Here is a 26,745-nt window from a genome sequence, read left to right as displayed (position 1 = left end):
AGAAGGAGGCCATTCGACCCATCAAGAATGCACCGACAACAATCCCACCCCGGTTCTATCCCTGTAACTCCACATATTTATCCTGCTAATCCCCCAACACTAAGGAGCAATTTGACATGGCCAGTCAACCTAACCTGCACATTTTTGGACTGTGGGAGGAAACTGGAGCACCAGGAGGAATTTCATGCACACATGAGGAGAACGTGCAAACTCCACACACACAGTGACCCAAGCTGGGAATCGAATTCGGGACCCTGGCACCGTGAAGCTGCAGTGCTAACCACTGTGCCATCCCCAAAGTCTCAATTGGGTTAAATGGCCTGTTTCTGTGTGTTGTGTTATCTATGAAATTCTAGTGTTCCGTTATTGTCAAATTATAATTTGTATCTCTTGTGTTTTTAACTCTCTTTAATAAACGCCAACATTATTGTATTAAATCTGTGACAGTAAATGATACAAAAGAGTCACAAAGACTGCAAGATTGAGGAAGTGACCAGGGGTTTGGGGGAGGAAGAGCTGAGTAATTGCATTGGCTAGTGGCTTGATGGGATGCTGACTACATTTCCTGTGTTAGTCTCTGAATGTTTAGTGTTTCAAATGGTGGAGTTATTACATTCGATTCAATTGCCTTGACATGAAAATTAACACCACACTGCAATTGCTTTTGACCTGGAATAGTGCCAGTAGCAGACTCGACATCCCTGCTTTGCGAGGTGATAGACCAGAAACAGTTCTCCTCACCTTCTCTGTGACTGAGTATTGATGAGTGTTTGTGGAGAACTTGTAGGTGTTTATTTCAGTGGCCACCACAACGAGGAAATATTGAAACATGTACATATCTGCAAAAAGACAACAGCAGCGTTGGAAACCACTGGAGACGACGGGGACTTGCACTTTCCAGAATTTTGCAATTTAAATAAGTAAGCAAAACAGAAAGTGGGGAAATTACAGATCAGATCAATCAGCATCTGAGAGGAAAGAAAAGCATTGGAATGTTATTTAGAAGGTTACAACAGTCTCAGGTAAGGCACTGAAGTGTAGTGGCATGGTCACTGGCTCAAAGGCCCAAAGCATGATCTGGGGATTCAGGTTCAAATCAGTCAGGGCAGATGGTGCAATTTGAAGTCTGGAATTAAAAGTCTAATGAGACCATGAAACCATTGTCATAAGAACCCATCTGTCTCACTAATGCCCTTTAGGGAAAGAAATCAAATAGCAATGTGGTTGACTTTCAAATGCATCTGAAAAGGACAGTTAGGGATGGGCAATAATGCTGGCCAGTAAAATTACTATTGTTTAAATTCCAGGACTTCACAGCCATTGGATCACTTATCAAACACGTTCACTTAGCAATGATGTTGATAGGGCAGCTTCCTGTGAAGAAAAAGAATCCAATGTGTGTGAACAGGAAGAATAAGGAGGCCACAAAAATCCTTGGTATTTAAATGGGGTAAAGGCACAGAGGTGGAGGTGGAGGTGGGGGAAACACCCAAAATATGCACACTAAATACTGGGATTCATTTCTAGAAGGGGAGAATTGAAATTTGTTTTAAGCTTTACTTAGATCTTACTTGGAGTACTATGGACAGTTCTGGTCTCCAGGCTAATAAAACGCATTCGACCAAATGCAAATAATTCACGTGTGTGGCTCCCAAACTGGGATTTGAAAGGCTGAATAAGCTGGGAGCTCATTTCGTTAGGAAAGAGACGACTGAGTAGTGAGCTGATAGAATTCTTCAAAATGATGGTAGGGTTTGATGAAGGAAACATAAAAAAAGACATTGCCTCTTCTGGGCAAGAGCAAAACTGGGGTCATAAATGTGAGGTAGTCATTCATAAATTCAACAGGGAATTCAGGAGAAACTTAGAATCATGGAATCACCATAGTGCAGAAGGAGGGCATTTGGCCCATCGAGTCTGTACCAACTCTCTGGCCGAAATTTTACTGCCCCACCTGCCACAGGAATCAGAGCGGACAAGGGGTAGAGCATGGGGAGTTCCACTGACTCCACTCGGGTAGGACAAGTGAGGCTGTAAAATCCCACCCTCTGAGAGAACACCTTACCCAGGCCCTTTCCCCTGCCCTATTCCTGTTAACCCCATGCATTTATTATGGCTAATCCACTTAACCTTGTAAGAAGCCTCACAGCACCAGGTTAAAGTCCAATAGGTCTATTTGGAATCACGTGCTTTCAGAACGTTGCTCCTTCATCAGGTGAGTGGAAGCTCGTGATTCCAAATAAACCTGTTGAACTTTAACCTTGTGTTGTGAGACTTCTTACTGTGCCTACCCCAGTCCAATGCCAGCATCTCCACACCATTTAACCTAGACATCTTTGGGCATTAAGTGGCAATTTGCCATAACCAATCCACATAACGTACATATTTTTGTACTGTGGGAGGATACCGGAGCACCCAGAAGAAACCCACTCAGGCACAGGGAGAATGTGCAAACTCCATGCAGGCAGTCATCCGAAGCCGGTATTGAACCCATGTCTCTGGCGCTGTGAAGCAGCAGTGCTAACCCAGAGAGAATGTGAAACTCACTTCTACAAGGAGTTCTCAAGGCAAGGAGTGAGGAGATATCGAAGGGGACGCTGGATAAACACATTAGGGGAAAAAAATAAAAGTATACAGTGACAGATAATAGATGAAAACCTTGGGATGAGGTTTGTGTGGAGCATAAATAGCAGTGTAGGCCAGTTGGGACAAGTGGCTTGTTTCTGTGCTGTATGTAATTCTATGAATAATCAGATGATGTGTTTTTGTTGATGGCGGTCAGTGAATAATGTTGGGGAAGATGTCAGAGGGATCTCCTTGTTCTTTTTCAAGTAGTATCTCGGTTTCATTTGTATCCACTTGAGTAGGCAAGTGCCTCAGTTTAAAGACAACTCTTCCATTGGGCAGCAACCCCTCCCCAAGAATGGCTCGGGGTGACTGGGATATTTTGGGGTCAGGGTTCCATTCCCTCCCATTCTTAAATTCTGGATCCATGATCTGTGTCAGGAATTAGAATACAATGGCATAGATCCTCAGCACAAAAGCAGGCCACTTGGTCCAACTGGAGCAGCACGGTCACACAATAGTTAGTACTGCTGCCTCACAGCACCAGGGACCTGGATTTGTTTCCAGCCTCGGGTCACTTAGTAGAGTTTGCACGTTCTCCCTGTGTCTGCGTGGGTTTCCTTCAGGTACTCTGGTTTCCTCCCACAGCCCAAAGATGTGTGGGTTAGGTTGATTGGCCATGCTCAATTGTCCCTCAGTGTCAGGGAGATTGGCAGGGTAAATATGTGGGGCTATGGGGATAGGGCCTGAGTGGGATTGTTGTTGTTGCAGGCTAAATGGGCTGAATGGCCTCTTTCTGTACTTTAGGGATTTTATCATTCTATGAACTGGTCTACACTAGTGTATATGTTCCCTCCCACTCCAATAGCCTCCTCTGCATTCTGCACCATCCTTTTCTTCCCTTTTACCTTCTGGATGCAGCAAGCCTGCACTTAAAAGCATCAATGCATCAGCTTTAACCACTTACTGTGGCTGTCACTTCCACATTCTCACTACTCACTGTGTTAAGAAATTCTGCCTAAATTTTTTATTTGATCTATTAGTGGCTATCTTATATTTATGGACTCGCTCGCGAGTGGAAATGGTTTCTTCATAACAACCCTACGACTCTTTCAAGATTTTATAGACAACAGCAAGGGCAACTTAACACTTACATGGCAGCTTTAGTGTCATAAGACCAGCCACAGCGTTTCCGAGAAGCCAGATTTGACACCCAATCAGAATTATTAGGACGGCGGCCGGAAGCTTTGAAAAGGTAGGTTTAAAGGAAAGGAAGAGACGGACGTGGAGAGGTTTAGGACGGAATCCCAGAGCTTAAGAGCCCAGGCAGCTGGTGGTGGAATGATTACAATTGGCAAAAGAGGTCAGAATTAGATGAGTGCAGAGATCTCGCAGGGTTGTGAGCTGGAGCTGATTATGGAGATGGTGAGCGGTGTGGGCGAGGGAGTGTGGCGTGTGGGCGAGGGAGTGAGGGGTGTGGGCGAGGAAATGAAGGGTGTTGGCAAGGGGGTGAGGGGTGGGTGAGGGGTTGAGGGGTGTGGGCAAGCAGGTGAGGGGTGTGAGTGAGCGAGTGAGGGGTGTGGGTGAGTGGGTGAGGGGTGTGGGCGAGGGGGCGAGGTGTGTGGTCAAGGGGGTGACAAGTGTGGGCAAGGGGGTGAAGGGTGTGTGTGAGGGGATGAGGGGAGTGGGCGAGAGGGGGAGGGGTGTGAGTAAGGGGTGTGGACGAGGGAGTGAGGAGTGCAGGCGAGGGGGTGAGGGGTGTGGGCGAGGAGGTGATGGGTGTGGGCAAGGGACTGTTGGGTATCGGCGAGGGGTTGAGGGGTGTGGGTAAGGGGGTGAAGGGTGTGGGCGGGGGGGTTGAGGGGTGTGGGTGAGGGATGAGAGAGGGATGTGGGTGAGGGGCTGAGGGGGGTGTGGGGTCTGGGCGAGGGGGTATGGGGCCTGGGCGAGGGGGTGTGGGGTGCGACAGTGAGAGGATTTGAGAAGAACAGGAATTGCTGGAGCTGCAGTAGTTCCATGGGCACCAGAGTGATCAGTGAACAGGAATTGGTGCGCGTTAGGAGGTGGCAGCAGAGCTTTGGCTGACCTGAAGTTTAGGGAGGGTGGAATGTGGAAGACTGGCCAAGCGAGCGTTTGAATGGACAAATCTGAAGTTGCAAAGGCGTGGTTGAGGGTTTCAGCAGCTGATTGAGCTGAGGCAGGAGCAGAGTCAGGCATTGTCATGGAGGTAGATAGAAATGAGTAGTCTCTGCGATGACACGGGCCACTAGCAGCTCCCCATTAGCCTTCACTAACCATCTTCCTTAATAGTTGTGTCTGCTCAAATCAGCTAAGTTCTTTGTCAATCTTCCCTTGTGCTTAGATGTCAGTTGTGACTCAGTGCGGATAACATTCTCGCCTCTGAACCAGAAGCTTGTAGATTCATGTTCCACTCCAGTGACTTGAGGACAAAATTCAAGGCTGGCAGTGCAGTGCAGGAGTACTGCACTGATAGAGGTGTGTCTTTCAGGCGAAATCTTAAACCGAAGCTCTGGGAGATATAAAAGATCCCATGGCACTTTTTATAAGAAGAACAGTGGAGTTGTATGGGCTTGAAATGATCTCTTTTTAAAAGTTTGAATGGGTGTAAAATGCTTCGGACATTCTGAGGTCTTGTAAATGTTTCTAGGCACACAAATTATTTCTTCTGTTAGTTATTACATTTCCAAAGTACTTCTTTGGCTGGAAAGCGCTTTGAGATATCTGCTGGTCACAGCAACATTGTATAAAATGCAGGTCTTTCATTTGCTTCAGTGTTCGTTTTGTATTAAGGGGACCAGAACTATGCACAGTGCTCCAAGTGTGGCCTAGCTACGGTTCCATATAAATTTAACAATACTCTCATTACTATATTCTATTCAAAACCTGTCCAAAAAAGAAATGGCGGAGGTGATAGTGGATGCCTTGGTGGTTATTTTCCAGACGTCGCTGGATTCCGGGGAAGTGCCGGAAGATTGGAAAAAGGCTAATGTTACGCCGTTGTTTAAGAAGGGTGCCAGGCAAAAGGCGGGGAATTATAGGCCGGTTAGTTTAACGTCTGTGGTAGGTAAAATGTTAGAATCCGTCATTAAGGAGGAAATTGCGAGGCATCTTGAAGGGAATTGCTTGATAGAGCAGACGCAGCACGGTTTCATTAAAGGGAAGTCATGTCTGACAAATTTACTGGAGTTCTATGAGGATGTGTCTAGGGCGGTGGATAGAGGAGAGCCGGTGGATGTGGTCTTTCTGGATTTTCAGAAGGCGTTTGACAAAGTACCTCACAAGAGGTTATTGCAGAAGGTCGAGTGTCATGGAGTTGGGGGTAGGGTGTTAGCGTGGATAGAGGATTGGTTGTCAAATAGGAGGCAGAGAGTGGGGGTCAACGGGTGCTATTCGGATTGGCGGATGGTGACTAGTGGAGTGCCCCAGGGGTCGGTGCTGGGGCCTCAGCTATTTACCATTTATATAGATGATCTGGAGGAGGGAACCGAGTGTATGGTGTCGAAATTTGCTGATGACACCAAGATTGGGGAAACGGCAAATTGTGCGGAGGGTGTGGAGAGTCTGCAGAAGGATCTAGATAGGCTGGGCGAATGGGCCAGGAAATGGCAAATGGAATTTAATGTTGGCAAGTGTGAGGTGGTCCACTTTGGTAGGAAGAATGGTAGGAAGGATTATTACTTATGTGGTGAAAAACTGCAGCAGGCGACGGTGCAGAGGGACCTCGGGGTCCTTGTGCATGAGTCGCAAAAACCCAGCTTGCAGGTGCAGCAGGTGGTCAGGAAGGCGAATGGGATGCTGGCCTTCATAGCGAGGGGGATTGAATATAAAAGTAGGGAGGTCTTGCTGCAGCTGTATAGGGCATTGGTGAGGCCGCAGCTGGAGTACTGTGTGCAGTTTTGGGCGCCGCACCTGCACAAAGATATTTTGGCCTTGGAGGGAGTGCAGAGGAGGTTTACTAGGCTCATACTGGAGTTGAGGGGGTTGAGCTATGAGGAGAGGCTGAATAAACTAGGCTTGTACTCGTTAGAGTTTAGAAGAATGAGGGGAGATCTCATTGAGACATATAAGATGATGAATGGGATGGATAGGATAGAGGTGGAGAGACTCTTCCCGCTCAAAAAAGACAGTAGGACAAGGGGGCACAGCCTCAAGATAAAGGGGGGGCGGTTTAGAACGGAGTTGAGGAGGAACTTCTTCACTCAAAGGGTGGTGAATCTCTGGAATTCTCTGCCCGTTGAAGTGGTGGAGGCTGCCTCGCTAAATATTTTTAAGACGCGGGTTGTTGGGTTTTTGATAAGAGAGGGGATTAAGGGTTATGGGGAGAGGGCGGGAAAGTGGAACTGAGCCACGACAGATCAGCCATGATCTTATTGAATGGCGGGGCAGGCTCGAAGGGCTGGATGGCCTACTCCTCCTCCTATTTCTTATGTTCTTATGTTCTTATGTTAATTGAAACAAAAACAGAAATTGCTGGAAATCAGTAATGCCTAATACAAAGAACAAATGGGCAACTGTATGTATGAATACAATGTGCAACACACACAGACCTGTATATGCAAATAGTTGTCTTTTGTGTTCTTGTTCCACAGGGTCAATATACATCATGGCAAAAGAAGTGTGCTTACAGACTGTTATTGCAGAGAAGGAAATCATTCTGTCCCTTGTGCCTGTGTCAGCTTGTTGAAAGAGCTGTCCAATCAGTCTCATTCCCTTTCCCCCCCTGTATATTTTTTGCAGACCTGAATTTAATAATGTAACTACAACAACCTCTTGTTCTAAACCCCTCAGATACGGAATCCACTTCTATCTACTTCTCCAGTCCCAATAGGGATCCTTAAAATTATGAACGTTTTTGAAAGCATAGACAATGTTTCTACTTGTGGGGTAAAGAAAGACTGGAAGCCATAAATATAAGGTAGTCACTATTAAATTGAATAGGGAATTTCCAGAGCGCAGTTAGAATGTGGAACTGGCGACCATAGTCACAACCAATGCAAAATCTCCCCAGGTATGTTTCTTGATTTCCTTTTTGCTTTAAAATTTGGTCTAATATTTAAAACACAGACCTTCTTCAGTGAGTATGATGCTAAACTGAAATTTAAAAATTGTTCACAAAAATTGTGTTATCATTTTAAAATGTGGATCTGCCCATTGAACTGAGGCCACTCACTGTTTTATAGCTTTCATTGAACCATGTTTTATAAATGATCTGGATGAGGGTATAGAAGGATGGATTAGTAAATTTGCTGATGACGCCAAAGTCGGAGGAGTGGTAGATAGTGAAGAGGGGTATCATAGTTTACAGAGAGACTTGGACATGTTGCAGAGCTGGGCCGAGAGGTGGCAGATGGAGTTTAATGCGGAAAAGTGTGAGGTAATTCACTTTGGCAGGAATAACAGATGTGTAGAGTATAGGGCTAACGGTAGGACTCTGAATAGTGTTGACGAACAGAGGGATCTAGGTGTATATGTGCATAGATCCCTGAAAGTTGGAAATCAAGTCGATAAGGTTGTTAGGAAGGCATACGGTGTCTTGGCGTTTATTGGTAGGGGGATTGAATTTAGGAGTCGCAACGTCATGTTGCAACTGTACAAAACTCTGGTGCGGCCGCACTTGGAGTATTGTGTACAGTTCTGGTCCCTACAATATAGGAAGGATGTGGAGGCATTGGAGAGGGTGCAGAGGAGGTTTACCAGGATGTTGCCTGGTATGGAGGGAAGGTCCTATGAGGAGAGACTGAGGGATTTGGGGTTGTTTTTGTTGGAAAGAAGGAGGCTAAGAGGAGACCTTATTGAAACATACAAGATGATTAGAGGTTTAGATAGGGTGGACAGTGATAGCCTTTTTCCTAGGATGGAGAAAGCTAGCACGAGGGGACATAGCTTTAAATTAAGGGGTGGTAGTTATAGGACGGATGTCAGAGGTAGGTTCTTTACCCAGAGGGTGGTGGGGGAATGGAATGCCCTGCCTGCTGCAGTTGTAGATGCGCCTAGTTTGGGGGCGTTTAAGAGATCCGTGGATAGATTTATGGATGGAAAGGGATTGGTTCAGGTTAGAGGGTCATTGCTTTTTTCTTAATTGGTCGGCGCAACATCGTGGGCCGAAGGGCCTGTTCTGCGCTGTAATGTTCTATGTTCTATGTTCAAATGTCCAATTCCAAAAAACATTGTTTTCAAAAATAAAAACCCCAGAATCACAAGTAATACAATGGAATTTGACTTAATCAGTCAATCATCGTAAATCATTGGTCCTGAATGAAATATGTTTGAAATCTGTGTGCCGGTGAGGTTATTGTATGCTGACTCACTTGTCTCTGTTATTTTCTCACTGCCATCTAGTGGATGGACCAATCCTGGGCTCGGCACTCCAAAAGACAAATGGTTAATTCGATGAGAGAAATTGTACACTGTAAGGAAAGAAATCACCAAGTGTTACAAGCACTTACAACACAAAAGCGGCCATTTGGTCCATTTAGTCCATGCTACTGTTTATACTGCACACAAGCCTCCTCCCAGCCCTCTTCATCTCATTACGTTAATCTATCCTATTCCTTCCTCTCTTGTGTCTATCTAGCTTCCTCTTAAATGCATCTATGCCAATCTGTGGGTTGTGTCACCACCCTCCCAAGTGGACTTGCAGGATGAGATTTTTGGAGTCTTGAACTCTCAGATGGCAACGGCTGCCATGGAACTCAGACGGAGTGTTAACAGCTGCTCAGTTCTTTTACACCCTCGTGTATATTTCCAATGATAGGCCGGGCTTTGTGAACTGACCCCTGAGGCCTAACTGCCGCTGTAAAAAGAGCCTGCGAGAAGGTAGGGTTTTTTAAAAAATCCTGCAGTTTAAACAATTGCTACCACCCTCAACCTTACACTTTCCACACCCCCGCTCAACACAAGCCCAAGCACTACCCCTGCTCAGCAGCCGAAAAGCATCGCCCCCACAATCCCATCACTCCTAAACCCCCCAAATTTTCATTCTGGGATCATGCACGGCTTGGCCACTATAATGGGATAACACTGGGAGAAGTTTTGGGATGCACTGATCTATGCTATTCACTAACTACTCTCTTTGCTAAAGAGTTCCATGATCCCATCACTCTTTGGTAAATAATTTTCTCCTGAGTTCCTATTATATTGATTAGTGCCTATCTTATATCTATGGTGTCTATTTCTGGTCTTGCCTCCAAATACAACATCTTCTCTGTATCCTATCGAACAACTGCACAATTTTGAAGATTTCTACCAGCTGTCCCCTTACCTTCTCCCTAACCTGTGCTGTTTCATGTGATCAACAAAACCTCTCGGTTATTTTTTTGCACCTTCTCTGATGTCTCCCTTCTTGTAATGCAGAGAGCAGAACAATGCACACTATTCTAAATAAGGCTTAATACAAGTTTAACATAACTTATTTCTAGTTCCATCTCCCTAATAATAGCCCCTAGTCCTTTGTTTGTTTATTTTAAATGACCTGATTAACCTATGTCACCAATTTTAGTCTTCGCCTATCCAGAATCCTTATGTTCCAAGGAGTGTGCGACCTGACTATCAAACTATATTACCTTGCACTTATCAATATTGAAATTCATGTAATGAGTTTATTAATGTCCTCATGGATTAGGTCACAGCTCTCTGTGGTATTAGCTACATCCCCATCAATGATAGCCACCAAAGATGGGAGAACTTTCCATTTATTTTGTTATGATTCCAAAAACCTGGATATTGAAAACGTGATAAATTGAGGCGAAGGTCAATGCTAAAAAATCTCATAGCTCCAGCCAATGATGAACAAGGAGTTCTCCAGTGGACAGAAGACAGAGTTAAGCGATTCAGCAACTAATGGATCAGATCAAAGCCCTGCAATCCTGCCATATCCAGTTGTGAATGGTGGTGGATAATTAAACAACCAACTGGAGGAGGAGGCTCCACAAATATCCCCATCCTCAATGATTGTGGGACCCATCACGTAAGTACAGAAGACAAGATTGAAGCATTTTCCCCCATTTTCAGCCATCAGTGTCAACGATCCATCTTCCATCATGGGCAGCATGGTGGCACAGTGATTAGCACTGCTGCCTCACAGTGCCAGGGACCTGGGTTCAATTCCTGGCTTGGGTGACTGTCTGTGTGGAGTTTGCATATTCTCCCTGTGTCACTGAGCATTTCCTGTGGCTGCTCCGGTTTCCTCCCACATTCCAAGGATGTGTGGGATAGAGTGAATTGACCCTGCTAAATTTCCACTGAGTGTCAGCGGGACTAGCTGGGTAAATGCATGGGGTTGTGGGGCTAGGCCCTGGGTGCGACTGTGGTTGGTGTAGACACAATGGGCTGAATGGCCTCTTTCTGCACAGTGGGACTCTATGACTCTATCTCAGCCTCCTCTTGAGGCTCCAAGCATTGTAAATGCCAATCTTCAGACATTCACCCCATGTGATATTAGGAAACAACTGAAGCTACTGGATACAATAAAGGCTATGGGCCCTCACAACATTCCTGCAGTAGTACTGAAATCTTCTGCCCCTAGCTAAACTGATCCAGCTACTGGTAACCCAATGATGTGGAAAATTGTCCAGGACACACCATTCTGGCCAGTTACTGCCTCATCAATCAATCCTTAATCATCGGAAAAGTGTGGTGAACCGTGTTATCACATGCCACATACACAGCAATAATCTACCCATCAATGTTCAGTTTGGGTTCTGCCAGGGCCACTCAACTCCTGATCTTGTTACAACCTTGGTCAGAGAATGTAGAGAAGGGTTGAACTGGATAGGTGAGATGAGAATGACTGTCCTTGTATCAAGACATCATTTGACTGAATGCGGCGGCACTAGCAAACCAAAGTCAACGGGAATCAGGCGAAAACTGCTTATTACATCTACCACAAAGGAAGATGACTATGGTTGTTGGAGGTTAATTATCTCAGCCCCAGGACATCTCTGTGGGAGTTTCGCAGCATAGTTTCCAAGGCCCAACCATCTTAACCTGCTTCATCAATCACATTTCTTCTGACATACAGTCAGAAGTGAGATGTTTGCTGATGATTGCACTCTGTTCAGCACCATTTGCCACTCCTCAAGTACTGAAGTCATCCATGTCTGCATATAGCAAAACCTGGACAAAATTCAGGCTTGAGCTGATAAGTGCAATAAATGGATTTGTACCACAGAATTGCTAGGCAATGATCATCTCCCAATGCCCAGGAGGAATCTAACAACCTCGTCTTGACATTCAAAAGCAGTGCAATTGCTGAAACCCCCAATATTAACATCCTGGAGGGTTACCATTGATTAGAAACTATCTGGACAAGACATATAAATACTATCACTACAAACACAAGTCAGAGGTTGGGAATTCTGTGGTGAGTAACTCACCTCCTGACTCCTCAAACCCTGTCCATCATCTAGAAGGCACAAGTCAGAAGTGTGATGGAATACTCTCCACTTGCCTGGATGACTGCAGCTCCAACAGCATTCAGTTTATACTATCCAAGACAAAACAGGCCCCATGATGGGCATTCCACCCACCACCTTAAATATTCACTTTCTGCCACTGGTGTGCAATGGCAACAATGTGTACCATTCAAAATACATTGCCCCAAGATTTCTTCAACAGAATCTTCCAAACCTGAGACCTCTATCACTTAGAAGGACAAGGGCAACAGATACTTGAGAACACCACCAAGTTCTGCTCTGAGCCATACACCATCCTGATTTGGAAATATATCACCAGACTATCACTGGGTCAAAATCCTGGAACTATCTCCCACAAAGCACTATGACTTTACTTAAACCAAGTGATTTGATTTAATTTGTTTGATTTGATTTATTATTGCCACATATATTAATATTTAGGGAAAAATATTGTTTCGTGCACACTATACAGACAAAACATACCATTCATAGAGAAGGAAACAAGAGAGTGCAGAATGTAGTGTTACAGTCATAGCTAGGGTGCAGAGAAAGATCAACTTAATGTAAGGTAACTTCACTCAAAAGTCTGACAGCAGCAGGGAAGAAGCTGTTCTTAAGTCAGTTGGTATGGGACCTCAGACTTTTGTATCTTGAAGGAAAAAGGTGGAAAAGAGAATGTCCGGGGTTCTTAATTATGCTGGCTGCTTTACTGAGGCAGCAGGAAGTGTAAACAGAGTCAATGAATGGGAGGCTGGTTTGCGTGTTGGATTGGGCTACATTCACAACTTTTTGTAGCTCCTTGCAATCTTGGACAGAGCAGGAGCCACACCAAGCTGTGATACAACTAGAAAGAATGCTTTCTATGGTGCATCCGTAAAAGTTGGTGGGAGTCATAGGATTATGGTAGTTCAAGTGGCTCCACCACTTCTCTAAGGAAATCAGTAATGGATAATAAATGCTAACCCAGACAGCAATGTGCACATTGCAAGAATGAATGATACAAAAGGCATGGGCCCACATTTGATACCAGCTTGGTCCAGTGCTAGCACTCTCCATTCTTGAGTCAGATGGTTTGATATATTTGAATCTCATGTCAAAGAATTGAGCTTGGAGTCTTGGTTGACATTCCCAGTACTGAGGGAGCACTACACAGTCAGGAGGCTGATTCTGGATGAGGCATGAACCAAGGTGGAGGCAAAGGCTTCCATGACTGCTACTTCCAAAGAAAACATAGGAATGTTCCCTAATGTTTATCCTTCAACCCAACATTGTTAAAGAGAATTGATTCTTTTATTTATGTCACGATCATATTTCTCTTTATGGGATCTTACTGTGTACAAATTGGTTGCCTTGTTTCCTACATTGCAACAATTTCTTCTGTTCAAGATGCTTCCTTGGGTGGAAGACATTTTGGGATGTCCTGAGGTCATGAAAGGTGCTGTATAAACTCAAATCTCTCTTTGCCTTATCAAGTCCAGGACACAGCCTTGGGAAGAATTCCACTTGTACATGTTGCAAACAACAGCTGAGCCTTACCGTACACTGGGGGGGTTCACCAAAGGGGAAAGAAAACAAACAGGGTGCATTGAACTTTTACCAGCTATAGTCTGTTTCAATGAAACAACACTGAAGTCACTCTTTCTATCTTTTGTGCTCTATTATTTTGTGGGAATGATCCTTATATTGTCAAATCGTAAGAAAGACACTTGCTTTTATCCTGCATGTGTGTGTGAATGTGTTGATGATACTCTGAGAATTTTGTTGTTCTTTCAGTCGTTTCTTTTGATCTTATTCTCCGATGGCCTTTTCGTTATAAGGTGATGAAAGTATGAGTGTTGGAGATGATTGTACCGACTCTGAGGAATACAACTGTTCTTTCAACACCTCTCAGTACTGGTATCTTGTTACTGGAACCCATTCCTCAGCAGTTGGCTGAAGAACCAGAAACAGTTTTCGCATTGCAAATTAGGATGACCAAGAACACTCAGCCTTAAAGGGCGATAGAAGCAGTTTCAAGAGTAGCTTTCAAAAGGGTATTGGGTAAAAATGTGAAGAGAAAAAGAGAATTGTGGAGCTGTGGGGAAATAGGAGCAGGATTAAATGCACAGCTCATTCAAAAAGGAAGAGGTACGATGGACTGATTGGCCTATAAGATTTGATTATTTATTCTGGATGAACAAATTAAAGCAAGTTGAAATGACTTGCCTCTTTACACAAAACTCAGAAGTACTGCAGATCCCAGTTTCAAACTACAGAGCTCTGACTGCAACAGCTGCTCACGGTGGGCAGTATAACTTTCTTCCAGGTTTCAATGTTCGAACATAGCTACCAATGTTAAGCAAACGGTGCGGATCTTATGATCAATGGCACAATGATGTCAGTGGCCAATTCACCTCACTGACAGCTGCACACAAAGCTTTTGCAGGGTTTTGAGTGGGTAGCTAATTGAAATCTGGTGTCTAACCCTGTGTTGGGTCATTTGAAGGCATGTGTGAGCTGAACAAGAGCTTGCAATGCTTTTCAACCAGTTAGATTGAAGAATCCACAGTGAGCCACGCAGGATAGTAATTGGGAAGTGTAAAGCATAAATGATAAATTAAATTAAAAATGCATACAACAAGTTCAGTAAAGATTGGCAAGAAAAATGGGGGTAAATTTTTCCATTCTGCCCACCACAGGAATCATAGCAGGTGAAGGGTGGACCATGGAAAGGTCCTTTGACCTTGGGCGGGCTTTTCCAGTTTAAGGGTTTACTGAAAGGCAGCTGGAAAATCCCACCTGTGAGATTTAGAGAGCGATAAAAGAGACAGAAAATCGCAAACAAAAATAATAATCATTTTCTTTTTTCTAAATCTCCAAGTCCAATTACTTTTTGAAGAAATGGAACTCCAGGCTTGTAAAATGGAGATGTTCTGGGCCTGAGAGGTTATCTGACTGTAATTATTCCTTATTGTGTCATCAAAAATTTACTTACAACAATTGAGGATTCTTAAGCAGCAAGACTTGGTGGAGTGCAGGGATCTCAGTGATTTGTGGGGCTGGAGGAGAGTACACAGATAGGGAGAAGTTTGGAAGGATTTAATAACAAGGCTGAAAATTTTAGAATTAATCAATCTTGAAATTTATTGTCCGTTCCAAATTGCCTTTGAGAAGGTGGCAGGGTGCCTTCTTCTTGAATCACCACAGTCCATGTTGTACAAGTACACCCATAGTGCTGTTACAAAGGGAGCTCTGGATTTTGACACAATGGCAGCAATGTAATTCCAGGTCAGGAATGTGAGTGGCTTGGAGAGGAACTTGCAATTGGTGGTGTTGTCATATATTTGCTGCCGTTATCCTCCCAGGTGGAGGAGGTTGTGGATGTAAAGACCTTAATGAGGCCCACGATGTGGACCTTTTAGAATATGAGCTCCCAGATTAAGGCAGTAATTCATTGACAATCAGAGAGCCCTGCATGTGTCTGTAATGTGTGTAATGTGGAGTGTCAGGGTTACTGGCATTCGGGATTTATATTCAGTATGATAAGTGCTACCAAATAAACCTGTTGGACTTTAATCTGGGAGACTACTTACTATGCCTACCTCAGTCCAATGCTGGCAATTCCACATGATGAGTACTCTGTATGAGGAAATACCTGTCTGAGTGTTGCTTACTATGCAAATAAATTTGGTGAAGGGAGGGAGACCAACCTCGGTGGAGTTATTTCAATGGGATTGGGACTTGTTTGTAGTGAGTAGCATTTGTTAAGTTCACAATCTGCTTAACTGAGTGCAGCTGACTTGTTGATATTTGGTCCCAGCTCCACATTGATATTTACATCATGTTGATACCCTCACTGCTTCAGAGGTGAATGAAACAAGATAGTTTCACTTCACATCAACCATAGTGTAACTCAATGCAACATACAACTTTAAATTACTTTTTGATTAAGTTACTTGGTTAATATCTTAGGTGAATTTCTGTAGCAGCGTCTTTACTTAGCTGATTGATAAGGGCCAAATGTCATTTCATACTCAGTAGAAGGGTCCCCAGCACAGGAGAGAACCAGCTTACAGGAACTTCCCTGAATATGTTTATTTGATGTTGTGAAAGCGACAGTACATACCAAGCAACTTACATACCAAGCAACTCAAGAACAGCTTCTTCCCTGCTGCCGTCAGACTTTTGAATGGACCTACCTTGCACCAAGTTGATCTTTTTCTACACCCTAGCTATGACTGCAACATTACATTCTGTACTCTCTCTTTTCCTTCTCTATGAACAGTATGCTTTGCCTGTATAGCAGGCAAGAAACATTACTTTACACTGTATACTAATACATGTGACAATAATAAATCAAATCAAATCAAAGAATTTGTCTTTGTGCAGTACTTTGTCTAGTATTATAGTCAGCTCAAGGCTCCTGGCACACATTGAATCACTAGTGTCATGCACATGAACATAGAAGTGGTTTTGTGCACAGCGAGATCCCAGAGCTCACGAATGATGAATGCCAAGTCAATTTTTTTTGGTGATATTAGTGGAGGGGGAATGATGGCCAGGTCACCAGGAGGACTCCCCAGCTCTTCTTTATATAGTGCCAAGAGGATTTTTACATGCATCTGAATGGACAGATGGGATGACACCTTTGACAGTGTGGCATTCTCTCAGTACTGAACTACTGTTTTATCCTAGATTATGTACTCAAAGTCCGGTTGCATGGTTTAGACCTATGTCTTTCTGAGTCAGAGGTGAGAGTGCCATTGTTTATACCCAGTAGTTAGGTATAACACATAAATACTTTTATATAATGGACGGTCACTATTGTTGGGATTTCAGTGCACCATGGAGTTAATACAGAAATGGGCGGCACGGTTGCACAGTGTTAGCACTTCTGCCTTGCAGCACCAGGGACTCAAGTTCAATTCCAGCCTTTGGTCACCATCTGTATGGAGTTTGCACATTCTCCTTGTGTCTGCATGGGTTTCCTCCTGGTGCTCCGGTTTCCTCCCACAGTCCAAAGACGTACTGGTTAGCTTGATTGATCATGCTAAGTTGCCCCTAGTGTTAGGGGATTAGCAGGACAAATATGTGGGGAATAGGCCTGGGTGGGATTGTGTTCAGCGCAGACTCGATGGGCCAAATGGCCTCCTTGTTCACTGTAGGGATGCTATGGATTCTATGAATATCAATAAAACAAATGACAAACTGTGTAGATAAAGTACCTTGAGGATCTTTCGTGACAAGTACATGGGCATGGCCAAATGGGTGGTCATATGATCTGAAAAACAAGAGGAATGATCATTACACAATTTAGGAGTAAGTGTAAGTCTCAGTTATTCCTCAATCTACAATTTATGCCTTCTGATATGGGGTCAGATCATTTTGCGGATGTCCTTTATTGCTGCTGGAGAAAGGTGCCTTCACTGTTCACCATTCTTTGGCAACCGCTATGTTTTATATATATATCTGGAGCCAGGAGACTCAGAAAGACTCCCCTGATACCAGAGTATCCTGGCCGTCCCTTGCCCCAGTTACTGATACCCTTGCTCCTTTCTCCCTCCCAACCCCAACAATATTCCCAGACTGTGCATGAATTTGGGAAAGTTGTTGGATGAGGCTACGAAGATTGCCACAAGAGGTTGAGGAAATTGCCACATGAGTTTATATTATCAGTGGGACATGAGGAGCCTGATCGGACAAAGATTACAGGACATTGACTGAAGGTTTTGGGGAAGAGATACAGAGGGGAAGTAAGGATGAACATTATTGTGATAATGTGATAATGACCTGGAATTCACTGCCTGCAAGTGTGGTCAAAGAGGAGATGATTAATGACTTCAAAATGAAATTGGATGGGTGCATGAGGGAAATAAACCATGGGGGATAGAATCATAAAATCATAGAATCTCTACAATACAGGAAAGGCCATTCGGCCCATTGAGTCTGCACTGACTCTCTGAAAGAATATCTCACCCAAGATCTCTCCCCTGCCCTATCCCTGAAATCCTACACATTTACCCTGGCTAACCCCATTTAACCTACACAGTTTAGAATCATAGAATCCCAAGGCCATTTGGCCCATTAAGCCTGCAATGACAATAATCCCACCCAAGCCCTATCCCTATAATGCTATGTATTTACCCTGCTAATCCCCCGACACTAATGAACAATTCACCATCCACCAACTAGATCCAAAAAACAAAAATGGGATAATGGTCCGATAAGCTATAATCACAGATTAACTACAGTGCAGGAGGCCATTTGGCCCATCGAATCTGCACCAACTCTTACCCAGATTTATCCCAGTAACCCCACATATTTACCCCATTAATTCCCCTAACCTATATATTCTATGCATCTTGGGACGCTAAGGGGCAATTTAGCATGACCAGCCCACCTAACCTGCAGATCTTTGAATGGGGAAATGGGACTGTGTGGATTGCTGAACAGAAATTGGAATGATTTTGAATAACCTCCTTCTGTGCCCATGGTTGTATTGAACAGGATGAACACTGATGAGCCCTGCTGGTGTTTCCTCCTATATTGTGGTTGTGTACACGTCACAGACATGTTGTGAGGATGGAAGATACTCAGGATACAGAGGATGGAAGATAGGGGTGGCACGGTAGCACAGTGGTTAGCACTGCTGCTTCACAGCTCCAGGGTCCTGGGTTCAATTCCTGGCTCAGGTCACTGTCTGTGTGGAGTTTGCACATTCTCCTCATGTCTGTGTGGGTTTCCTCTGGGTACTCCAGTTTCCTCCCACAGTCCAAAGATGTGCAGGTTAGGTTGATTGGCCATGCTAAGAAATTGCCCCTTAGTATCCAGGGATGCGTAGGTTAGAGGGATTAGTGGGTATAATGTATGGGGGCAGGGCCCGGGTGGGATTGTGTTTGGTGCATACTCGATGGGCTGAAGGGCCTCTTTCTACACTGTAGGGTTCTATGATCTATTCCACAAGTTGAACCAGAATTAGGAATCCGAAGTATTGTACTGCAGGAAGGACTCTTGTGGTGAGATGGCCTAGGTTCCCTATTTTGAGAGATCTTTAAAAATATGGTGATACCTGAACTGAGAGGTTCATGGAATCATAGAATCCCTACAGTGCAGAAGGAGGTCATTTGGCCCATCAAGTCTGCACCAACAACAATCCCACCAATGCCCTATTCCTATAACCCTATATACTTACCCTGCTAATCCCTCTGGCACTAAGGGGCAATTTACCATAGCCAATCGACCAATGGAGTGTGGGATAAAACTGGAGAAACCCATGCAGACTGGGGAAGAACGTGCAAACTCCACACAGACAGTGACCCGAGGCTGGAATTGAACCCGGGTCCCTGCAGCTGTGAGGCAGCAATGCTAATCACTGTGCCATCGTGCCACCCCCTGTTATGTCTGTAGGAAATATTGAGCAGGCCACAGCTTTTTCCAAAATAGTGAAGGCTGAGGAGATGCCTGAGTGAGATCTTTAAAATTATGAACAAGTTTGATAACATGGACACAGAGAATACGTTTCTACGTGTGGGGAAGACCAAAACTAGAGGCCATCAACGTATGATAGTCAATAATAAATTCAGCTGGAAATTCAAGATAAATTTCATTACCCGGAGAGTGATGAGAATGTGGAACCCACAACTGTAAGAGGGGCATAGTGGCACAATGGTTAACACTGCTGCCTCACAGTATCAGGGACCCAGTGCAATTCTCAGCTTGGGTGACTGTGCACATTCTCCATGTGTCTGCGTGTGGGTTTCCTCCGGGGTGGGGGCCTTTCGGGTTGGGTTTCCTCTGGGTGCTCCTGTTTTCCTCCCACAGTCTAAAAGACGTGCGGGTTAGATACGTTAGCCATGCTAAATTCTCCCTCAATGTACCCAAACAGGCACCAGAGTGTGATGACTAGGGAATTTTCACAGTAACTTCATTGCAGTGTTACTTGTGACACTAATAAATAAACTTTAAAACCATAAGGAATATTTGAGGCAAATAGATGTATTTAGAGGGAAGCTAGATACATTCATGAGGGAGAAGGGAACAGAAGGATATGTGAAGAGGCTGAGGTGAAGCAGGGTAGGAACGGGGGATGGGGGGGGGGATTGAATGGAGCATCGATCAGTTGTACTGAATCATAGAATCCTATGATGCAGAAGGAGACCATTTGGCACATGAAGTCTGCACCAACCACAATCCCACCCAGGTTCTATACCCATGATTTACCCAAGCTAGTCCCCTGACACTAAGGGGAAATTTAGCATGGCCAATCCACCTAACCCACACATCTTTAGACAGTGGGAGGAAGCCAGACCGCTTGGAGGAAACCCACACAGATATGGGGAGAATGTGCAAACTCCAGACAGGCAGTGACCCAAGCCGGGATTCGAACCCAAGTGCCTGGCGCTGTGAGGCAGCAGTGCTAACCACTGTTCTGTGCTGTAAATTCTCTGTAATTCTACATAGCACAGGCTCTGAGTAAGGTATGTCTGTATCAGGCACTAATTGATTAATAATCGGTTTACTTCATGGGTTGTGAGATGGATTTGCACATTCTGACAACATTCTGAATTTACGCCCCTGAGCTGTGCAAATAAAGAGCAGGATCGTACTAACTTTCCAGCCAGAATGTGGAAATTCCCCGCTACTTTGTTGAGTTCCATTGAACCATGAATCCTGCAGGCGTTCGGAGGATCTGCGGAGTCAACAAATCTGAAAGAAAAATGACAAGACCATTTTCACAGGTCATTTGGATTAAAGCCATGATGTGGATATGGTATCTTCAGGGATTAGAGTCTGCAGAATCCAACCCTTCAGGTGCAATTTAAACACTGCGCTGTCAGACTAATTAATCACAATTTCAATACATTTATAGGCAAGCTAGCTAAATACACAAGGGAAGCAAAGAACATAAGGATGGGCATGGAGAGTTTGAGCAGAATGGGAGGAGGCACAGACTAGTTAGGCCACATGGCCTATTTATGTACTTCAGTTCTGTGTGCTAGCACAGTGGTTAGTACTGCTGCCTCACAGTGCCAGGGAACATGGGTTCAATTCTGTCCTTGGGCCACTGTCTGTATGGAGTTCGCTCATTCTCCCTGTGTCTGCATCAGTTTCCTCCGGGTGTTCTGGTTTCCTGCCACAGTCCAAAAATGCGCAGGTTAGAGGAATTGACTATGCTAAATTTTCCAGAAGTGTCCTAAAATATATATATTAGGGAGATTAGCGGGATAAATAGGTGGGATTACAGAGTAAGCCTGGGTAAGAGATGGTGCAAACTTGATGGGCCGAATGGCCTTCTTCGGCACTGTGGGGATTCTATACAATGAATTTTAGGTATCTCCTGACAAAGTGGCTTGTCACAGGCACCAGGAAGTCTCGGATTGGGATCAGGGTGTCTGGGGTAAGGGCGTGGCTCTGGCTTTTCTTCCAATTTTTTCATGGGACGTGGGGTTCACTGATAAAGATCAGACTCTGAATTGTTGCTTTTCAGCCTGCCTGCTTCAAACATTATTTAAAGATTGTATTTGGTAATTAAACACAGCAAATATAATGGGAATGAAGGAAGAGCGTCACTGGAGATTAAGTGAGTATGTGTCACTAATGTGTTTAATTAAGTGAGTGTGTATCAGTAAGGCTCTGTCACTAATAGAGACAGCCACCACAGAGGGCAAACGGGCTTAAAGATAGCACATCCAACAGTGCAACATTCCCTTCGTACTGCATTGGACTATCAGCCTAAGCTATCAGCTCAAGTCTGGAGGGGGACTTGAACTCATAGGGGCGAAATTTTCCACTCCGTCCACCAGAGGAATCGGAGCAGGCGAGGAGTAGACCATGGAAATGTCTGTTGACCTCGGGCGGGGTTTTCTGGTTTCAGGGTGAATGTGGCTAGAAAATCCTGCCCATAATCTCCTGACTCAGTTGCAAAAGCGCTACTACATGTTTCTACAGAAATACCCTAAGCTTTGTGAATTCACTACCTTGCACTCTTCGTTGTTGCTGTTCCATTAAATGATGACTTTATGAGGGATTCCAGCAGGTTATGCTCCTTGTTCAGCTGTCTGTGAATATTTTGCATCATACTGCAGGTAAATGTAAGTTTTCAGTTTAGTTTGATGAAGGAAATACATTTCTATTCCAATAGGAATAGCCAAATGATGGACGGTACAAAGTCCTGTTCAAAACTCACCTTTGCCACGCCTTCTCCTCTGCCGTTAGCTCAAAGTAGGTCTAAATATTTAAAAAAATAGAATGGGATGTCATAATTTCATGTTGTGGAAAAATTAGATTTGATCAAATCACAACAGCTATCGTTTACAGTGATAGTGATCACATCATGGTACAATTTGAGCTTGTTATGGACAAAAAAATAGACATGTTGCAAAAAGAAGTTTTGATTGGGAAGTGCAGAGTTTTGTAAAATAAGGCAGGATCTGGCCAAGGTAGACTTGGAGCAGCTTCCAAGGGGGAAATCTACAGAAAGGCAGTGGGGAACAGTGGGGGTGCATTCAAAAATGAATTTAATGTAGCGAAACATCCCATAGTGGGTTATCAAATTTTATTTTTTATTCATTTGTGGGACATGGCATCATTGGCTGGCCAGCATTTATATTCCATCCCTAGTAACTCTTGATTGATACAACTGAGTGACTTGCTAATGGCGATTTCAGAGGGCAGTTGAGAGTCAACCACTCCAGAGCGACTCTGGAGTCACCTGTAGGCCAGGCCAGCTAAGCCAGCAGATTTCCTTCCCCAAAGGACATTCATGAACCAAATGGGTTTTTCCGACAATCAACAATATTTTCATTGTCATCAGTAGATCCTTAATTCCAGATATTTTTTTTTGAATTCAAATTCCATCATCTGCTGTGGTGGGATTCGAACCTGGGTCCCCAGAACATTAGCTGAATTTTGGGTTAATAGTCTTGTGATACCATTTGGCAGTTGCTTCCCCTAAAATTTGACAAAAAAGCCACATAAGGGGAAATTAGGACTGGTAACCAAAAGCTTGGTCAGAGAGGCAGGTTTTAACTAATGACTTAAGGGAAGAGAGAAAATTGGAGATATTTATGGAGGGTATTCTAGAGTTTAGATCCCTGGCAGCTCAAGTCACTTGTAGTTCTGGTTTCAAGTGGGAACTCCAGTAGAGAAAAATATTGGTAGTTTGTGCACTAACAAATTTCAGACTGTTTCTGGTGGGGTTTTACTAATACTCACCCTCGGAGTATTTACACCTATCTTTGAGAGTGGAGTGGGCATTTGAAGGGGACATTTGCTCTGCAGCTCTCACTGGGTAGTGAGCCACCTGGGTACAAGTCTTAAAGAATAGCCAGCTCTTGGTGCAGACCATCTCAGCCAAGATCGATTGTCTAACATAAAAGCAAATACTCCACATGCCGAAATCTGAAACAACAACAGCAAATGCTGGAAAATCTCAGCAGGTCTGACAACAACTGTGGAGAGAGAATAGAGCCGACGTTTCAACTCAGGATGACTCTTGATGACCTTTGAAAACATTGGCTCTATTCTCTCTCCACAAATGCTGTCAGACCTGCTGAGATTTGCCAGCATTTTCTGTTCAAGATCAACTGTCTGTTCACCTGAGGTTTAAATATCCATTCTGCATTGTCATCAGCAAATGGATAAATAGGAAAGTTTACTCTGTGTGAGTGCGTGTGTGTGTGTGTGTGTGTATGTGCAAGTGTGTGTGTGTGTTGTGTGTGCATGTGTCTGTGCATGCATGTGTGTGTGCTTGTACATGCGTATGTGCATCTGTGTATGCGTATGTGCGGCGTGTGTGTGTATGTATGTGTGTGCATGTGTGTGTGGAAGGGGGTGGGGGTGGAATGCACAGCAAGTTTGAGACCAATTAGATAGCTCTTTTGAAGAACAGGTACAAGCATGATGGGCTGAATGGCCTTCTTCTGTGCTGTAAGATATTATAATAACTGGCTGTAAGGAGTGCGACTGTGCTGTAAGGCATCTTCCTTTATGTTGATTTCATGTCCATGGAGATAAGACATACTCAACAATGCAATATGACGGGGATCGGGTTGTGGGATTCATGTTTACAAATGCACATCCTACTCACTGAATGGCTCAATGGATCAGTACAATAACCCACTATGGCAACAAACCTTCAGAATTGCTTCCTTGTAAAAACTTGATTGATGCTTAAACCCACAAGCGCTGTACATTGACTGCATCTACTCTCTTAAAAAAAAGTTCTGGGTCAGCTCACAAACATGCATCAACATCAGGGATAAAATTGAAGTCGATTAAAGCTTACTGGCTCATACTGAAGGTCTCCAGACTCACCAACCCTGGTTTCCGTTTGATCAATCATGTCTGCTCCAATATCTTTGGACAACAAAGAACAACAGAAATAGAAATGATCTTGCACACATTGTTGTTTAGTTTTGCTTTACCCTTTGTGTTAATTCCTGTTATTACGCAGCATTTACAGGTCAGGTCATTCAGCATAACTGATCTATATCAGCATTCATATTAATCATGGGCCTCCTCCAACTTTACATCATCTCAGCCTATCAGATATTCCTTCTATTCATTTCTGCCCCACATTTATCTAGCTTTTCCTTAAATACATCAATGTCTTTTGTCTCCATGTGGTAGAAAGTTCAACGTTCTCACTGCTTTTGGAGTGAAAAGGTTCCCCTTGAATTTGCCATTGGATTTATTAGTGACCATCTTATATTTACAGCCTGAATTTTCACAAGTGGAAACATCTTTTTCACTTCCTTCTCTCTCACAGTCCTTGATAATTTTGAAGCCCTCTATCAGGTCACCCTTTAGCCTTCCCATTTCTAGGAAAAAGACTGTTCAATCGGATAGGTTTAACTACTTGGTTTCATACATGCTCAAGATGTGGGTGTTGTTGGCAAGCCCATTGTTTAGTGTTCATTCCTGGTTGCCCTGAGAAGGAGGGGTCTTATTAGGCTATGTCAAGAGCACAGTTAAGAGCCAACTACGTTGATTGTGGCTCTAGAGTCCAATATCGGCTCTGTCTGGGTAAGGACCTTAGTGACTCAATTGCAATCCAGCACAAGATCTGAGCCTGAATCTTTTGAATGGCAGGGGTTTCCTTCCTGCCATCCAAATAGTTCCCCACTGACTCTGAGTACCTCAGATTCATTTCACACTCCAGTGAGAGTTAAGTCGCTGCAGGCAGGACTCAGGAGGAGGTCCTGCCTTAGAGAGCTGCTGGCCAAATATATCATAGCGACAAGAGCTGCAATGAGGAGGCCTTAGACTAATTCCAGGCACCAGAGGTCAAGGTAAGTTCAAGGCATCCCAGGGGGCAGAAGGTAGAGAAGGCCCTAGTCGAATGGGGCAATTGGGGTCTTGAGGGAGAAGCTAGGGTGGGAGGATTCAGAAGCCAATGGACCTTCAGCAAGGGGCACTTGACATCGCAAAGAAAGTGTTGCCTCCCCTCTTCCACACTCATTTCCCACCCAATAATTGGCCATTTAAAGGCCTCAATTGGGGCAAGGGTGGTCTTCTCCCTTCAAAATAAAATTGCTGCATGGCCAGGGAAGGTGGGAACCTTCAGTTTCATGTTCCCTCCTTCTCCCCCCCTCAACTAAAAACCTGCCCGGTGGGGGAGGGTAAAATTCTGATCCCGGTAATTGGCACCAAATAAAATAATTCCGAATGTCTCAGGTTCACTGATGTTTTTAGATAAGAGAATCTTCCACCTGGTCTGAAATAAAGGTAACTCCAGTTCCGTCTAGGTGCTTAATTTATATTGCCCTCATGGCAACTCTAGGTGGGTAATGAACTTCACAGGCATTCAGCCTCTGGTCTTCAGGTAAGCGTTCTACAAAATGGCCTTCACGACACACGACAATGCAGAATCACTGAGCAGAGACTGATAGCCAAGTTCCGCACACATGAGGACAGTCTCAACGGGACCTTGTGCTCATGTCATACTATCTGTAACCCCCACAACTTGCCTAGGCTTGCAAAATCCCACTAACTGTCCTGGCTGGAGACAATACACATCTCTTTAACCTGTGCTTAACCCTCTCTCCACTCACATTGTCTGTACCTTTAAGACTTGATTACCTGTAAAGACTCGCATTCCAACTATTATTTTGTAAATTGAGTTTGTGTCTTTATATGCCCCGTTTGTGAATTGAACTCCCGCTCACCTGATGAAGGGGCAGTGCTCTAGAAGCTTGTGGTTTGTGCTACCTACTAAATCTGTTGGACTTTAACCTGATGTTGTGAGATCTCTTACTAGGAAATGATTGCCAGTGTTGCCTACATCCTCAGAGCAAATGCATATTCAAGAGAGACGGTGTACAACATGGAGCTTTGGGTTCTACATACAGCAATGGTATCCATATTTCCATTAATTTGCATATATCCAGAAAATATCAGGTCTGGGTATTGCGATTTTGAATGAGGTCAAAGCTCCAAAGATAGCACATGCAAATTGCTAATTTCACTAAATTCAAGCAAGATAAAGCAATGAGTAAGGAATAGGACGGGGTTGTTGCCTAATCATGGGCTGGGGTGGTGCAAGCATGTAGACCCAAGTCAGCTAAACCATGATTGTAACACGGTTACAAAGTGCTCATGATTTCTGTCCTGTCTGAGCGCAAAACCTTGCTTCAGCTCTGCACCATCCACAATGCCCCAGCTCAAAGTAGAAGTTCGTGTTGAGAGCTAGTCAACATTCTATCACTCCTTGAAAGTGGAGACTTGCATTTATAAAACACTTTTCACGATTATCAGACGTCTCAAA

At 44.2% G+C, this 26,745-nt stretch overlaps 1 protein-coding gene across 1 annotated transcript in view; it reads right to left on the bottom strand.

Moving 5' to 3' along the window:
• LOC145343753 (endoplasmic reticulum-Golgi intermediate compartment protein 2-like) overlaps positions 1-26,745 on the bottom strand; it is a 49,946-nt gene that overhangs the window by 10,603 nt on the left and 12,598 nt on the right. The window contains exons 4-10 of the mRNA XM_080190041.1: positions 24,265-24,335; positions 22,165-22,205; positions 21,956-22,057; positions 20,589-20,684; positions 17,204-17,259; positions 8,895-8,993; positions 742-839 (exon numbers count right to left, since the gene is read on the bottom strand). Coding sequence (XP_080046167.1) covers positions 742-839; positions 8,895-8,993; positions 17,204-17,259; positions 20,589-20,684; positions 21,956-22,057; positions 22,165-22,205; positions 24,265-24,335 — 563 coding nt within the window. The remainder of the gene's footprint in view (positions 1-741; positions 840-8,894; positions 8,994-17,203; positions 17,260-20,588; positions 20,685-21,955; positions 22,058-22,164; positions 22,206-24,264; positions 24,336-26,745) is intronic.

The sequence above is a fragment of the Carcharhinus amblyrhynchos genome, chromosome 6 (assembly GCF_965287045.1).
Source record: "Carcharhinus amblyrhynchos chromosome 6, sCarAmb.v2.hapA, whole genome shotgun sequence".
Taxonomy (NCBI): domain Eukaryota; kingdom Metazoa; phylum Chordata; class Chondrichthyes; order Carcharhiniformes; family Carcharhinidae; genus Carcharhinus; species Carcharhinus amblyrhynchos.
Note: the sequence above shows the minus strand (reverse complement) of the source record. Positions and strands in the feature narration are given on the sequence as shown.